This window comes from Ascidiella aspersa, chromosome 9, assembly GCF_963924565.1.
Source record: "Ascidiella aspersa chromosome 9, kaAscAspe10.2, whole genome shotgun sequence".
NCBI lineage: Eukaryota > Metazoa > Chordata > Ascidiacea > Phlebobranchia > Ascidiidae > Ascidiella > Ascidiella aspersa.
In genome coordinates, this window is record NC_139455.1 from 7,118,966 (window position 1) to 7,136,451 (window position 17,486).

Below are 17,486 nucleotides of genomic sequence, written 5' to 3' on the forward strand. Positions count from 1 at the left end.
GTATAATATGTTACGCGAGACCTTGGAAATCACCAACTATTATTACACACATCCGCGTGTTCTCGTAACTGCTTTCAATTAGTTTGGAGAAAAAACTTTCAATTCTGTATCGCCACTAATTAGACACAATAAACTTAAACTGTTGTTAAAGATATTTTCGCACAGCACTTGCTTTATCCAATTTGGGTAATGGACCGTAGGTTTTGAGAAACTAGTCTATAGTCTGTGACCGCAATCTGCCCTTCCTGTATTTCATATGCGCCCATTTCGAAACCAATACCATGGTAAATCAACAACGAAATGCTTGGAAAATCATTTTTGTGGCGTCACACAAACGTCACGCTGACGACACAAGAATGCCGAATGTCGTAATTGAGATTGACGGAGATGCCAACGTTAATCGCTAATTAATTTGGCGTAATTGTTTTACTTTTTCTTCGCAGTAATGCGGTGAGTCAGTAATCCATCGCTTCCTATCTGCGCAATTCGATGTGTCAAAGTGCGAAAGGCAATATGTCTTCGATCTTATTTGGTGCAATTCTCGATACAGTATTTGCACAGCGTACGTACACTTTCCGAAAGGTGCTCTAATAAAGGATTGCAGAAAAGTAAAAAAATGGGACGAATAAAAGATAACAAATTTTATTCATTTTTACATTTTTATTCTATATATTTGTTTATAGAAAACAAATGTTTTAAATAATTATGTAAAGTCGTGTTTTTGAAAAAGTAAGTGTGTAACGTCAATAATGATTAATAGTAAATCGCCAAGTTAAAATTCTTGTCTGTTTTCTAACATGTTTATAGCATTATACGGTATAACCTTCGCTTCATCTAAAGACAGTATATTTAAACGCCTTTTTGTCTTCTCACTTTAAATAAAAATTTTACAGGCGTACCAGAAAAATAACGATCACAATCGTTTTTCTCCGGAGAAACAGACTTTCGTAAAAAATTCGAAATTATCTTTACTGCGTCGCCACAAGTCCTCCGGAATCCGCCATAATTTCGCATCCCGCTTCGATGCCGTTTCCGCTGACGTGGTTTTATTGCGCGGGCGGCGAGCGATCGATCGACAAAAAAATCAGCTTGCGAATAAATCCCCGCAAAAAAGATCGATGGCGAAATTGCCTTTCGACAAATCCGACGTCGAATTCCATTTTGTGGCAGTCACTCGCTCGGAACACGTCAATGCCGCGCGGCTTATTTGCCTTCACGCATCGCTGACTCCAAGTTGGAATTATGACGCACCGGACATTGTGAGGTGACTGCCTCTGCTGTTGCTGGTAACTGTAGCTTGTTATTTGAACACCTGACACACGCATATCGCGTTACAGAGCCCTGAGGTCGAAAGGTCAAAGTCGCGAATTTAGTTGCAGAGTTTTATTCTGTGGTGGCTTGCTTAATGCGTGAAGATGCTAGTTGCTCCTTCGATATGACTTCTTAAAAACGCGTTTAAGTTGTGGGTATAGAAAAACAATTTAAACGCAGCTCGAGCAACCGTTAGCTTATGGATGTTTAAAAATTCCATCGCTCTTATTTTAAATTAAATATTGCTTTTAGAATTTATTTTGTGCGCCGCGGTCTGCCGTCGAGCACCACTTCAATTATGACCCTTTCATCTTTTTCAAATTTCTCTGTATAAAATGCTAAAGTTAACACCAAAGCTGTGGAAACATATTGAAATATATACAAGGCTTTCAATTTGTAATATTTTGCTTTGCACTTATATGTCATTGTTATTTAGCAAATGTGTTCGAAATAAAACGACTTTTAGAAGAAACTATATCGTGCGAGTTATAATCACACAACAATTAAGGGGGTGGACGGGTCCCTAACGCAGGATTTAAATCAGTTCTGAACTTTGCTTTTTATATTTGCCGGTGTTGGTGGGTGTTTTTAATTAATTTGAACAGTCCGAAACATGTATCAATTTCACCTTCCCCAGGTCAAAAACTGTTTATTTTTAACCTAAACCAGCACGTTTAACCCTGGGCAGTTGTTTTGGCGATACACAAATTAGTGCCGCGCGCAGTTTTCGTTTCCGATTTGAAAATTGCCCCGTCACTTGTTACGTCACAGTCGTGTCACAACTCCGTGTGACTTTGACAAGTTACTAAACAGCCAGGTATGCGAAAATATTCCCATACGGCGAATTCGCGGCGTTATTTTTGGCACGATGGCTGTAACTTATTCTTTGCGCTGTTGGCTTTAGAGAAGGTGATGATTGTGATTTCATTGTCACATTTTAAGTCGACGTATCAAATGGCATCATCAGGAAAACATTCCCAAAGGACTCAAATCACTTTGGAAATTTTTTTGCTGTAACAAAATTACGTCAGAAAGCTATACGTGTGAAATATATAATTAAAAAAAAACCTGCTGTAATTATAAGTATATTTTTTATTAGCACAGAACTGGGACTTAAATTTACCCTCTTTATGATTACCAACCTTTTAATAAGCTTTTATTCCAATTCTCTTTAATTCACGCTCCCTCTCTTGAAACCACAAGCCATAACACAAATAGATGTTTCTTTTTAAGGACTAATTTCCAATGAAGAAAGAGAGCGTAACAGTGTGTGTTATTACCGTTCATAATAAGACGAGGCGTTGGGGCGGGGGTGGGGTTGTCTCGTTTTTTTCATATCGCAACACTCCATATCCTATATGTATGATTTCATTCTTATATTTGTCGTTTGTGACACCTGACATTCCCAGAGTCCTATATAAGAATTCCCTCCTAAAATATTTCACCCATACAAGATATTCGTCTTAATGCTTAAAACCCTATAATGTACACTTTTTCAAGCACCTTTTCCTTATTTCAAACGGTGTGTAAACGGTGAGTAAATGAAGATTAAAAACAAACAAATGGCAACCAAACTTCCATACTGGTTAAATGAAAGAACAAAGCACTTAAATATTTCCAATTTGCTTGAAAAAGTCAAACTCCAGGTCCAGTAATTTGTAGAAAAAACTTTACTCAAATAAAGTCAATTTACACCATTTAAATCACGACCTTTTAAAAAAAGTCTTTTTAAAATAGAGACGAAACCACATTTAGGTAAATTAATTTCCTCAAGTTATTAAAACGTAAGAATGATATATAAACCTAAGGTTGGCGTATATTGCAGGGTTGTTGTTGAACTAATGTTTTTGGATCCGCCGATTGGGCGAGTGTCAGTAAAAATTCACGTGCTTTACCGAATTTACAAATATGTTAATCTTGCACTCGCTAGTCCGGTGAGTGGGAAATTAGTAGAGTAAATTGCATTGGCGAACGGGCAAGTGCAAAATCCCAAACCTGCAGTGGCATACAGTGGCATACCCAGACCGGAGAATATGACATTTAGAAATTCGACTAAAAGAAAAAACAATGGTTTGTTTTGACCGCCACGCACGATTTCCTGAACAGTATATTTTTGTAGTGACGACAGGTAAGGCAGGTATGCCACTTGAAATATGACGCAAGCTTTGTCAAGTACATGTGGTAGAAATGCTATACGCCCAGTAGCGCAAAAGTTCCATTGAAACAACAAGTTCTAATAGCGATTCTCATATAACTCGAAACGTGGGTCAATTATAGCGAAGTGTCATAGTGAAGAAAATCAATACGGTAAACGAAAAGTTTTATATTAAGGCTTGCCGTTGTTCTTATAAACGTGAATGTTAAGTTATAAAAACTAATAACCGGAAAAAATCGTAATTCTTAGTAAATTTTAAATAGCTTTATCGATGGTCTTGGGTAAAACCAATTCACTGAAAGAGTGAAACTTATTTTGATAATATGTACGGCACGTCATTTGTTAAGCCATTATATTAAATGTTTTTCGGGGAAGGACGGAAATTGGCCCTATTCAACCTTAAAAAATTTGATTGTTGTTTGATGACGGTTGGCCGGCAATGGAAGTCATCCATGTTATTCAACAATGTAAATGTATCTGGCCATGTGGAGTTTTATCTCCTTAAACTGACGACAATGAACGCCATAAAATGTAATTTCTCCACACTTTAGAAATTTCCCATGTTAGCTTTGAAATACTGATAAACAATAAATTGGACTTTTATATTGATGAGTTTACTTTTTCTAGCTTTGTGTTGTACTGAAAAGCATTTTACCTGATGGTGATTGTTTTTGAATCTTTGTTGTTTAATGTGTTATATGTCATACTCAAACTACAACTAGGATGTTTAAAACTTTCAGTTCTTTTGAATCATGTTCTTATTCGAGAAAGTGATATTTATACGACAACACAGATGGTTGGTTTAGGGGAGAGAAAGTTGGTAATCCATCAATCGCACCAGTGTGTTTATATATCCCGCAAGGTGGTGCAGAAGAGGGATACTGTTTTCCAGTGTTGTAATGACTTAAGTCAGTGACTTGACTTAAGTGCACTTAAGCCACTGTTTTTTAATGACTTGACTTGACTTGAGTCCTTTGACCAAAATAAATTGACTTGACTTAAGTCATTTGGACAAATGACTTGATTGGACTTGAGTCGTTTTGTCAAATAAGGGATTAAGTTAAGTGTTTTTCATTAGAATTATCTCAAGTTTTACACATTAAACACTTTTATGCATTTGTGTTATTTTTTTAGATAAATTGTTGCTTATAATCGTACTAGTTTACCAATTTTAATAGTTTAACAGTTTTACTTTTATGTCAATAACATGACTTGAAATTGACTCTCATAATGACTTGACTGGGACTTGACTTGTTAGTTTTGCAAAAGACTTGACTTAGACCCAGGTTATGTTTTAAATGACTTGACTGGGACTTAAGTCATTTTAAAATGACTTGTTTACAACACTGCTGTTTTCTAATGAGAGCGTGACAAAAATTATTTAGAAAACACATATGTTTTATATGATTTTAGTTTGTATTTATGAACTGTCACACTACCTATCCAATATTATCGAACAATATTATTAGGCACCCTATAAATTCGGGTGATTGTTCCTTCAGTTTCAAACATAATATAATAATATTTTATGTGTCGTAAAGCACAAATAAATATTCAGAAATACTTCATTAGGTTGAAGTAAAAACTGTACTGCGTTCTAAAACTCTGTTCTAAACTTGCATTTCCGTTATGCAATACAAATAAATAATTTTGTTTAAAACCGTGTTTTTTACTCGTAAATAACTAAGGATTACGTGGCCTACAACCCTTGCCTTTTTCCTGCTTTATTGCATTCGATTTACCAAAGCGAAACTAAGCTATCAAGCTGAAAAGAGACTGTTCAACGTAAAGTGCAGTTAGGAAGCGGGGTTTATTTGACACTTGGGGAGTGCGCGGTCAGTATAGGGGTGGGTTTGCGAGTATATGCAAGGCGCAGTACAAGGAAAACAAGCGTTAGGTATATGTACGATGGAAGAACACTCTATTTTAACAAGCACATCAGCCTACACACTACGATATAGTACGCATCAAAAGCGGCGTGCAATGGAAAGAAGGGCGGATTCGGTTGGACGGTGGACTGTGACGTATCTAACCAGCACTGTGACGTCATACTACCTCCCCTCCTACTTCTCATCCTCGGAGGAGGAAGAGGAGGACGACGAATCGGAGGAGGAGTCACCATCGACAAACTGCTTCTCGGAGACGGACGAGGACACGATTTTTCCGTCTCTGTGGATAAAGAGTTACAACGTTTAGTGTTCTTTTTTGTTCGTGATTAATATCAAACTTTAAATCGAAAAATTAAAGTTTGCCTTTTGGAAATAATTAAAGACCTTCGCTGAGACAAGACTTTTAAGGAAACATTTTAAAAAAACAAGGACATTGAAAGTTGAACTCTGTATGCTTGCTTGTATAGTTATTACGAGAATATCCATCCTTAATTTTTTGTTATTGGGGACACATTTTTATCATGACATTTTAGAAGTTCAAGATAGTTACACTGTTGGTTGGTTTCTATAACGCCTAGCCATTACTAACTGGCACTTTTAATATAAGAGATAAGTTAGTTGTAAGGAATCTTGACCGCTTTTCAAGTATAATTCTTGTTTCTAACGTATTCTAAAATGTGGAAAAAAATCATAGGCCTAAGATGTATTGTCTTTATTCGCTGTTGTGTATGAACAAGAACCATGTTGCTTCAATAAGAGGTATATTTCTCTCTAAAAACGTAAAACAACGTACTGTCCTGAATGAAGCTTTTGTTTAGTTTACAGAAGTTCTCTTTTAAAAGGAGTGTGCTACTATCATATTGTGTTACTTCTGTTGTAAGTGCTTAGTGGTGAGAAAAATGTTCTTACTTTGTTTCGATGGTTTTCACGATGACCTTCTTCGTCGTTTTCGTTGTCACGACGTCGTCGTCGTCTTCGCTGCTGCTGCTTTCGCTGCTCGACACCCTGTCAATCAAATTCGGCTGTCAATCAAGTTTCCAACGTTTGGTAAATTACGAAAACCGATTCAGCCGTACACGACCTCATTTTTCTTCCTTCGGGTAATGATGTCATTTTTGTTAACTTTAAAGTGGGCTTACGATTAAATTACGTGAGTAATACCGTTTTGCTCATTCTTCGAATATAAAATTAGCATAATTGTAAAGAACAAAAGTCCTTTCTAATAAAAATATAAACATTATTGTATTGCCTTCCCAATTCAGACAACATTTAAGAAATAACTAAAGTTGTTTAGAAGCAGGCAACGCCATTGTTGAAACGAGCTTAAAAAATATTGGTCGATATATTTATGCGTAACGTACACAATATGTTAGTTGCTATGACGAAAAGAACAACAAAATATGTTCAACCAGGTTTGACACCACTTAGTGGCGGGAAAGTCGGTAACAAAAACAATGCTAGATGGAGCTATATTTTACGTTTATGTAGAAACTTGGCTTTTTCAAGATTTTTAAGTTTTTTATTGCCCGCAAGATCAGTGGTTCTCAACCGGGGTGCCGCGGAACTCTAGGTGGCTATTTTTAACGCTCAAGGGTGCCGTGAGATATTTCAAATTCTTTAGGATTCCAATTTTTGCTCTATTGGTAAGCTTTCTTTATACAATTTTTTGTGTACGATTAAAGGGCCAAAATTACAAAGAATATTTCAACTTTGTTGTACAGTTAACGTGCTGTTTTATCTCGTTTATTATTAGCCTATCGTTACAATTAACCACTCAGCGGAAATACGAGCAAGGGTGCCGCAAGCCAAAAAATCAAAAAGGTTGCGAACCACTGCCTATAGATAAATCATCACTCACCTCTTTTCCTCTCCCTCGAGCAACCTCCTGTACGTCATGATCTCCTTCTCGAGCGAGTTCTTGACGCTCATGAGTCGCTTGTACTCGGCCAGGTGCCGCTTCATCTCGGTGGTAGCGTAGTCCAGCTCGGAGCCAAGGCGTCCGGCCCTCTCCTGAGCGCGCGAAACCTCCTCCTCGTAACGCTTCTCCACGTCCGCTAGGTTGCGCTCGAGATACTCGTTCTGCGAACAGGATATTTGTTTGCTTTCATTTTTATTTTTTAAGCTGTTGTTAGGTTGTTTTCTACAGGTGCGGAAAAATTTCTAAGAAAATTCAATTCGATGCTGAGATTTTTTTTCTATCAGATTTTGGCGCGTACTTTAGGTTAGAATGTTAAACGCTTATCTTTTATATCTATATGAAAAAACGGTCTCAGATAAATGTAAACTTCAAAGAAAATTATGCTTGAATATAACTGCCTTGTTTATTACCTTAATAAACGCACTTGAATCAAGATAATGCTGTGGCGAAACGTATGTCAATTAATTATGTTATTCTTAACAGAAACGCCCCTGATTTATTTTGACGTTTAGGATTTAGTTGTAACATTTAACTTTGCTGCGTTAAAAACACAGCTCTTGTTTTCTCTGGGAGAATCAGATATAAGGCGCTCACGGCTCATGGGTATCCTATTTATGAGCCTACGCCTTGTTTCAAGATAGAGATGTTGTCCGAAAAGGTTAGAGTGCTTGATTCTTACACACCATAAAATATCGACGGTCGGCAAAACGGCGAAACAACGTGTTGCCACGTTGCTGAATCTTGCAGGCCGGAGCGCTAGATCAAATAACATATAAAATCCCTTAAGGCATTTTGCTTAAAGGTCGACTTATTTGAACTGTATTGCACAGATAAAAAATTAAGAAAAATACCCAAACTATATGCAAGGGCCATTTCAAAACAGTGCTCATAACTTGTGATTTAATATTTAAATGGATTTTACACTTTTCCTTTAAAAGGGGCGCATTACTTAACTTTTTTTAAATTCCAGTATTTGTATAATTGTGTTGATTCAACCAAGGCTTCCCTATGTAAGGCCATTTCATAAACGACGAGCTAATTTTATAAAACCTGTTACGTTTTAACTTAACCACTCGAATGGTAGAAGCGCTTGGCAAAAAAATGATAAAAGCAAGAGCTAACTGGTAAACTGGTTCCAACGCTCAAAAACAGCGATTCGCCTTTCTTCCCGGAACCGGTCGAATTAAGCGCTTGGCGAGTTTAATCCAAAGGCTTCGGAGCCTCAAAGCGCCAGCGATCCGCTCGCTCGCCGACTGCGAAGGTTTATATTGCAAATAAACCGAGCGATAAAGGAGCCCGCGTCCTCGGCAGATAATCTAGATCGAATTAGGTTTCCCGCCCGGGCTTTGGCCTGGGGCACCACGGACTTGAGACAGAAGAGAGACGCCTCTCTCTCGTTGAGCGGTGGTTTTGTCCTTATAAGGAGTGGCGCTGGACCGAGTATTCTTGCCCTGAACGCGCTCGCTTTTTTCTCACAAATTTTCAGCGTTTGGGAATCAAGAGATCTTATCGCTCCCTTCTCCGGCCGTTTACTGCTCCCGAAAAAGGACCGACTAAGGATGATCGTCGCGTGTAAATGTCAAACACTTGTGACGAGCGGGCCGTATTATACGTGACGTTATGGGCAAACTAAATAGGATCGCGGTCGACATTTCGGCCCGTCACTTGCGCCGGCGCGTAATTCGATTCGAGTGGACGCGGTCGCTAGCTTTGGTCCTGCTCCAAGTCGAGTGTGATACCTCGGTTTGACGTGCGCTTGTTCAGCGACCTTTAACATCGCAAGTCAACTGGGTTCGTGGCTTGCGACCCGATAGCTTGACATGTCCACTGAAGTTTTTTTCGGCATAAATAAAATTGAATTGGTAGCTCTCAGGTCCACCGTAACCATGCCTTCATTGGCACTTGGCATTTAGGTGGTGCTGAGGTGTACATTAACAAAAAGATTTACCCGATTTAGGTTGTTGAAACATTTGCCAACTCGCAATTCAACCCATGGCGTTAAGTTAAAACACAATAAACTGTGCGCTTTTCCTTTAAAAAAACGGTCCGATTGTATGTATTTTGTATTGTTTTGTTAGTAATAAATGGTTAATGAAAGTTTATTGGACAAAGCCGTTTAATAATATTTTCGGTACTAACTATTTAAGGAAATAACACTATACCCTATGGACAAACATTTTGAACTAAAAGAAGTTACTTATTTCCACTTAGAATGGGACTGAGGGCTTTTTCAAACAACGTATTAGGTACACACAGTTTTCACATATTAGAGCACTCACGGTTCCTCGGAGTGACTCGAGTTCCATCTCCAGCTGAGTAGTTTGCTTCCTGTAGTCGTTGATATCGCCTTGGACCTTTTCCAGGTCGCCCAGGTTGATCTTGGCCCTCTCTTCAAGGTCCTCGAACTGAAAGAGTTAAAGTATGCGAGGAGGTTATAATGGATTCGTTTGGATTGCATTACAGCATGGGACTACACACCCGCGGCCCTTGTCAGTATCATATATTTGTGTTTTTTATGGTGGATATACAGTTGAAGTGGCACATTTGATTAAGTTGGTGATTATAAGGACTCGATTTAAAATTTTAAATCCTTTTACTTTCTCAAATTCATGCCAATTTAATTATAAAAATTTCCTTTAGTAAATTTCTCCCCTTTTATTTTCTTTGGTTTAATTTATCATCAATTTATGCTTCACATATCAACCGCAGAGTAGATTCTTATAAAAACATAAACCGACTGAAAAAAACAACGTGTTGTCGCAAAATGACAACCTGCGTTATAGGCACCTTACTGTTGCTGTGTAGCATTAATAACACATCTAACCGTACTAAGGTTCTGTATAAGCAAGGAATAAAGTGATTAGATTCATGGAACATGTTGTGTGGCTGTTTGCAGTTAAGACAGTAAGTTAAGTGTAAGGAATGTTGATTTTTGACTCCGATTGGTTGATCACAGTACCTACGCGCAGTTCATGTCTACTGAAATACAGACCATGGTGATTTTTGTTTTTTAATTACCCAATGTTAAACTTAGTTTTGTTTTTACAAGCGTTCTGTGTTCCTAAATGCACAGCATTTGAGCCTTCCACTTTTAAATTATCTTGACTTAATTTTATGTTTTGTCCAATCTCCTAAATATAATCTATTGCGTTTGCGATACGCAAAAAGACACCACCTCGAAAACAAGTGATAATATCTCACATTAAAACGAACCGTGGTGCATTATGTCACTTTGCTATATCCAAATGGGTACAAGCGTGGAGGCGTGACGAAATTTGGATCTCTCACGGCATTTTGTCATAGCTCGGGGCCTCGTCTGCGGCTGCGTTCAATGTCAAGTTCAATAAACATTCGATGCCGGCCGACCAATCAGAAAAACTTCTGAGTACCATTGTTGTGCGCCTGCATTATGTCTCTGGCCAACTCTCGGCAAATGCCATATGATTTGTATTCGCACCTTCGTTCGACGTGGTACATTCTTGTACAGGATTAAATAAATGATCTCATTAAGCTTTAAGCTTTCTCAGTGGATTATGGGAGATTGTTGAAATTAAAGTCACATGACTGGAAAAACAATTTTGTTTAATGTGCTTTGCGAACAACACGCATTGAGCTTCAAAGCGTACACGTCTCTCATTATCTTAACTGAATTGAAGTACTTGAAAAGTTGCCTTGGCTAACAGTAACGAACTGATGTGCATGCAGGGCAAAGACACTGGAAAGACTGCACAAGATCAGTCGACTTTTTCTACACAAGGTCAGTTAACCTTTTTTTAGAAAAAAAAACAGCATAACCCCTGTAAGCAACTTGTAAAGTCGTTGGTTTGCAAATAACTGCTTTTGGGGAAGATTGCGATACTGACATTTTAGTGACTATTTGACGTTTTCGTTGTAAAATGATGAGTGTGAATAAACGGTTAAGGATGTTGTTATGAGAAAACTACAGACGCTGTTTTGCAAAAATAAAACAAATAAGGGTTTCTTTCTATTTAGTGGATTTTGTGACTTTTACAATGGCTTTACAATGATTTAAAAAATACCTTTTACAATGATTTAAAAATAAATTTGATTCACCTTTGTCAAACTTCCTAAACGTCAACAGATTACTTTTTGGCCAAACATTGCCTTTTAACTTTAAAATAGAGGAATCGGGTGGCACTTTATAAAGACAAATTGTGTTGGATTCTCGACAAGCTTTCGCACAACCGTGCTTCATCAGAAACGTGCATTTTAATTCTTTTTATTTATACTTGACCTAAAGAAAGCGCGGTGGTGCGAAATCTTGTCGAGAATCCAATACAATTTGTCTTTATACAGTGCCACCTGATTCCTCTATTTAGAATAAGCCAAATACGGTTAATCGGCCATATACAAAGATTTTAACTTCAGCAAGTGAAGCCTACCTTGTTCTTATACCATTGCTCGGCCTCGTCTCTGTTCTTAAGCACCATCTGCTCGTATTGGGCTCGGATCTGTCGTAGGAGCTCGGCAACGTCCGGAGCAATTCCGTCAACCTCCACGCTGACTCCTTGGTTCTTGATCTGTTCCTTGAGGTCCTCGATCTCCTGCGGAAGAGAGAAATGAATAAGAAGGAGTTAAAACTAAATTTTGTGGAACTTTTGTCTTTAAAGGCTTAAAAATGTGATTTTAATGCAAAAAAATAAAATTGCGAGAAATGCTGTTATTTTTGTTTATATTGGTAATTTGACGCGTTGCAAGTTAATTTTTGATTAGGTGAGCGTTTAATAAATAATACCTGTTCCTTTATGAGAATTGGTGTATACGTAGATGTTTGGAAAAGATAAAGTCCATGTATTTTTTGACTAAGAAAGCTTTCAAGTGTAAAATTTGCACATTTGTTCAAGTTGCAAAAAAGCGTCACGTTTGTTTAAGTTGTAAAATAGCAACAAAGTTAAAAAAAAGCGCTCCAGTAACGTTGAAGACCAATCCTCCTTCTAATTCCTCCTTACCTCTTCGTGGAGCTTCTTTCCGTATTCGAGTTCCTCCCGGAGGGTCTCGATCTTTCGTTCCAGGTCGACGCGCACCATTGTTGCGTCATCAACGTCCTTCCTCAGTCTTCCCAACTCGTCGTCTAGCTCGGAGCGGAGTCGGCCCTCGTGGTCGAGTCTGACAAACAACAACGTTTCAACATTAGCTGAATTTACTCCTATATATACTGAACAAGTACTGATTACCGCAATACTTTGAAAAGGCCTACAGTTTGGGTTCCTTCTTTTGTTTAACTTGTGCCTGAATGACCCAGTTTCTATAAACTTCCCTAAAGCCATGACTATTTGTCTTTTCATTGGTGATTTCCATTCAATCACTAATATAAGTTATTTTTTTGATATAAGAAGCTTTTTAGGTCTGTGCACACCTTCCCGCTTTCCGCCCAAGTAATAATCTACTTGAAAACATATCAGTTTACTTGGAAAACATATATAAAGTCACTTAAATGTATAGTTATAGGTGTAGACGAGTTGAGTGCCCGTCACAATAACACAACTTTGTAGCGGAAGAGCATTAATTTTGATCTTTTTCGCGAATAAACCCTATATAACCCTATATACATGCGTTATAATGGCGTTAGCAACTTATAATTAGACTTAACTGTCAGCATTAACACATGGTAACAGGAGGAAATAAAGTAAATGACAAAATCTTAGGGACAAACTGTGTATACAGCATAACAAGCACTGTGTCCTGTGAGTATTTTTGAGAACAGACGAAAATTGACCTTTGCAAGCAGAAACCAATGCAGTTACTTTTTTACTAATAGCAAAACGAATGGAAAATATGTTATTAGTTTCAGACTTGTTTTAAAGAAGAAGTTGTGGGAAAATTATTCTACAATCGCCAAACAATAAATGCTGGTTTCGGACTTAGAAGGTAAATCATAAGCGGACACCCAAGCTTATAGGACCCTCTTAACAGACGCTATATCCCACGACTTTTGTACGTTTATAACCTTTAGTAACGTGCGTATGACGCGCAAAGCACCTCGACGGAAAAAGTCAAACGTCGTAGAAGGGTTTCCGCCGTCTCTTTTTATACACAGCCCGGTTATTGGTTTGCACTCGCACGCCGGGCCGATCGTAAATTTGCGACGAAACGAATTGCAGCAGCAGCCCTATAGAACTTTATGATAGCGGCCCCGGGGCAAGATACGTCATAGCTTGTCGGGCGACACTTTGCCTTACGCAGAGATGGATCCGTTTACGATCGCTTCCGTGCACCCGACACTGACATCGGAAGCTTTGATCGCGCCTAACTTTACAAGCGACGAGATTGCGATTTCTTACCGCTGTAAATATATATATATAATTTGAATGTGGTGAGTTGTGTGTGTATGTGTGTAGATTTATCTTTTCACACACCAGAAGGACCGATTTGAACTGAAGTCACTTTAACCCTACCAAGTCATTAAAGTTATTCTGGAAGCACAAGTCATTGGTTTGTGCAAAACACTGTTTTGGGGAAAGATTACGATACTGAAATTTTGTTGACTTTTTGTTTAACCCTACCAAGTCCTTAAAGTTATTCTGAAACTACACAGGGTAAATCCTTCAAGAAGGCTTGACGAACATATTCGGCCTTGCAATTGCTTAAGGTCGAACTCATGACCAGTGGCAGGGGCGGATCCAATTCCCCCTCTAAACTATAATTTTACTTTGGAAATGCAATATGTGTTGGAAATGCTTTCTGTTATTACATTGATTTTGTCGGTTTAAAGAAACTGGATTTAAGCGCAGCTATATGCAAACATGTTGCGCCGTTTGAAATCATTAACTCTCCTATGTGCATTTTTTGTTAAATTAGATTATTGCATAAATGCGGTTAGAACTTTTTTAGAAATATAAAATCTCTTTGATCTGCCTAATACCTCCCGTATTCTGTATAACCCAAAGTCCATTTTAACCAAATTAACGCATTTTTTATAGCGCCACGTTATGCCTCAACTTTGTGATGTCATACTCGAAAGTTTTCATGCCTCCCCAAAACAAAAATCCAGGATCCGCACCTGCACAGTCGCACAAACATGTGAATTGTGTGTATTAGTTACTGTCCGAAAGGCGCAAAAACTCCATGTGTTTACGTTTAATTTAAGCGGTGACGAATGACTAATTTGCCAACAATTCCCGAAAAAGGCGAATTAGGACCGCGAGATCGCTCGATCTGCGAAAGTCGCGTGTTTTTCAACCGAGCCGACCTGGAAAAGGCGAAATGCCGCGCGCTGCGGTCAGTACAACATGGCCTTCGGCGTATGCGTGTTTATACCGGCCTAAAGATTGCAGTGCCTCGAAAACGATGTATTACATCACTCATCCCTATTACCTGGACAGTCTATACGCACTTGGCTGCCTACTGTGTGCGTATAGGCTAACAAGATCATGGACGATTATTTGTCGTGGTTTTACAGGTGCTGGTATGCAATTGCTCTATGTTATAAATGAATTGTAATACATATAACAGCATATGGTCTGCCTTGACAGGCCCTGTAACATACAACAGAGGCCAGCTTTTGGGAACTGATGTTTTACGATGTCCTCTGCATGAATGTAATAAAATCAGGACCGATTTCAGCCGATCTCAACCTATTTGTGCACTATGACTTTGGTAGTTTTGCAAACATAATTAGAAACTGTCCACGCCTTAAGTATCAACCAGCCTGATGTTTTAGTACACCATGGTTTATATGACTCAGGTGGCAGAATAATGTACGCGTTAGAAAAACGTTGTCTGTTTCGGCATACATTTTTTGTCTAAAGTATTCTTCCAAATCTACGTCATAATAATTGAACGAATAAAACAAGGAACCTATAAGTAAACCTGAGGTTATCGTTCGACGTTGTGCACATGATAATTGTTTCTCGCCTTTGTTCGATGTTATGCATATGTATATAACTTAAATCTGGATCTGAACACATCCAAGGAAATGACTAGATTGTCTGATGAAAAGGGAACATTGGGTGGCTTTCAAAGAAAATTTTTATATCCGGCTTTTTTTACAAACATTTTTACTCTTAACGCCGTTTTTTGCAGAAAATATTTTACCAAAACTTTGTTCAGGATCGCTGTGGCTTCCTTTCACCACTATGCCCGAGTAGCTAGTGTTTCTATGAGGGGCGGACCAAAGGTACGAAAAAACTCATCACGCTTAAAAATTAAAAAAAGCATTAACGTCCTGGTGTCGCTCGTCAGACAGCATTTTATACCATCTAGAAAAAAACTCGAAAATGCGTTTAAAAAAACGGCTTACTTCCACTTGAGCTCCGACGCCTCGCCGCGCAGATTGTCGCGCAGGATTTCCGAGCGCACCTTGGCCAACGTGGCCTCGTCGACTTGGGCCCGGAGCCGACGCAGCTTCTCCAGCTTTTCGGGGCTGAGGTCGATCTGCTTCCTGGAGCCGGCCGCCCTGATCTTTTCCTCCAGCGCTTGGTTTTGCTGCTCCAGGAAACGGACTGCACAGCATTGTGGGAGAAATTAATTTGGATGAAAGGGGATTCGGATTCGGAATTCGTGTTAGGAATCGAGAGGATTGTGTTGTATGATGTAAGAATGGTTAAGATATCCTAATGTGACAGTGATTTTGCTTTCTTTTCCGTGACTTGTGTGCAGCAATGTAAGATATGCCAACGTGAAAACATCAATGAAGTGTCCCTGCTCTAATCTTTCGCTATTATGTCCAGGTTTAGCTAACTTGTGTGACAAAGGTTTTCATAAATACATGCCAACATAGTAACCGAAAGTGGTGTTTGGTAATATCAGGCCGTTTTTATAATGAACAGCAGACTGGATTAAAATGAAACACGGCTAAGAGAATTGTTTAACCACCTTTCTCAACATAGGCTGCAAATCGGTTGTTGATTCCAGTGAGGGTTTCTTTTTCGTTCAGCTTAAGTCTTGACATGTCGCTGTCGAAAGAGGAAAAGCCACCTGTAAAGATAATATTTTAAAGCGATTAGGAAATGGAATAAAATCGCTTTAAATCGCAGTGTAATTGCTGCGGTTGTGTTTTTTCGAAACGAAAATTTATTTATTTCATGGAGTTTTACAACTAACGACAGTCTAAAAATATTTTTGGTTTGATTTAGATGATAAAAAATATAGTTATATTCGATGTGAGAAGTTTTAGATGCATTTATATTATACGAGACGAGACAGTTTGATACGTTAACAGTTTTAAATATAGCTCGGGGCGAGTTGTAAATTTGATGAAATTATACAATGTACCGCTTGACTGCCTGATTATATAATTCTTAATTGAGGATCGGCGTTAGCGCCAAATTTTGGTGTAATAAAGCTTAAGTAGGCTACTCCATTCATGCTTCAAATAATAACCTATACACGGTCCGCGGTTAACCAATACCCTACAGCTCTTGCACCCATCATTTCCAAAGCGATACACTATATTTTATATGTATCATCATTTTATTGATAAAACTGTTCAAACCCCTTCTCCAAAGCCTTTAACAATCTCAATTTAATCCCAAAACGTGTTTGTGCACTACGAGTCTGGCCAATATACTTTTTTGATTAATAAATTAGACGTTTCTTTACTAATACAATACATCTACTTTTACCCATCTGCTTAAACACATACGGTTACCCTCTGCGCAAATAAGTATCCTACCTCCCATGGAGCTACCCCCACCACCTCCGGATGAGGAGGCGGAGTAGCTGTAGGAGACTCTCTTGGAAGTCACAGGCTCCTCCATCGCGAATCCGGACTTCCCGGAGGAGAAGGACTTTGATCCCGCGGTGGAGTAGGCGGTCTGATTGCCAAAGGTGTTGCGGTAGCTGGATCTTCCTCCTTTGCTCGACATTTTGGTCTGTGTATGCGTTTTGTGCTGGTAGAAAAATTGAACTGCAGCGGTTTACAGAAGATAAAGGACTCTGAAACAGTGGGACCTTAAATGCGCTGGACCTGTGAACGCAATAGAACGGTAATCGTAAAGTTTCCCTGGGAATTGATATCTTAACGCAATCTGCAGGTCACAGGACCATCATTAAAATAGTCGTTTGGTTCTGAAAAAGACTTCATTATTCATGGAGAACAATCATTTTATAATCAAAGATCATTTTGAATGATGTTTACCTTTTTCGGTACAAAATTAGATAACAGCTGCCTGTTAAATAAATGCCGAATTCGACCGTGAACGGTCAAAAAATAAGCACGCAGTAAACATAAACACTTTGTTGTGCAGAAGAC

General features: G+C 38.6%; 1 protein-coding gene across 2 annotated transcripts; it reads right to left on the reverse strand.

Annotated features, from left to right (window-relative positions):
* Nucleotides 1–5,257: 5,257 nt before the first annotated feature.
* Nucleotides 5,258–17,197, reverse strand: LOC146132131 (glial fibrillary acidic protein-like). Of its 2 annotated transcripts, none has more exons than XM_083396547.1 (9): nt 16,932–17,197; nt 16,109–16,210; nt 15,534–15,735; nt 12,244–12,400; nt 11,677–11,838; nt 9,553–9,678; nt 7,214–7,434; nt 6,265–6,360; nt 5,258–5,635 (listed from the first exon to the last, which is right to left on the reverse strand). In XM_083396547.1, the coding sequence occupies exons 1-9, from the start codon at nt 17,098–17,100 to the stop codon at nt 5,530–5,532; spliced, it is 1,341 nt and encodes a 446-aa protein (XP_083252673.1). In that variant the 5' UTR covers nt 17,101–17,197; the 3' UTR covers nt 5,258–5,529. The 2 variants fall into 2 exon arrangements, with proteins under 2 accessions (XP_083252673.1, XP_083252672.1); XM_083396546.1 differs by having other exon boundaries at nt 16,908–17,197.
* Nucleotides 17,198–17,486: the final 289 nt, after the last annotated feature.

Bases quoted from the DNA above. Each gene is read 5' to 3' on its own strand.
- LOC146132131 (XM_083396546.1), bottom strand. From the start codon at position 17,100: ATGTCGAGCAAAGGAGGAAGATCCAGCTACCGCAACACCTTTGGCAAT. The intron at 11,839-12,243 runs GTAAGGAGGAAT...TCTCTTCCGCAG, and splicing joins GAAAGAAGCTCCACGAAGAG to GAGATCGAGGACCTCAAGGA. The intron at 9,679-11,676 runs GTAGGCTTCACT...TAACTCTTTCAG, and splicing joins AGCAATGGTATAAGAACAAG to TTCGAGGACCTTGAAGAGAG.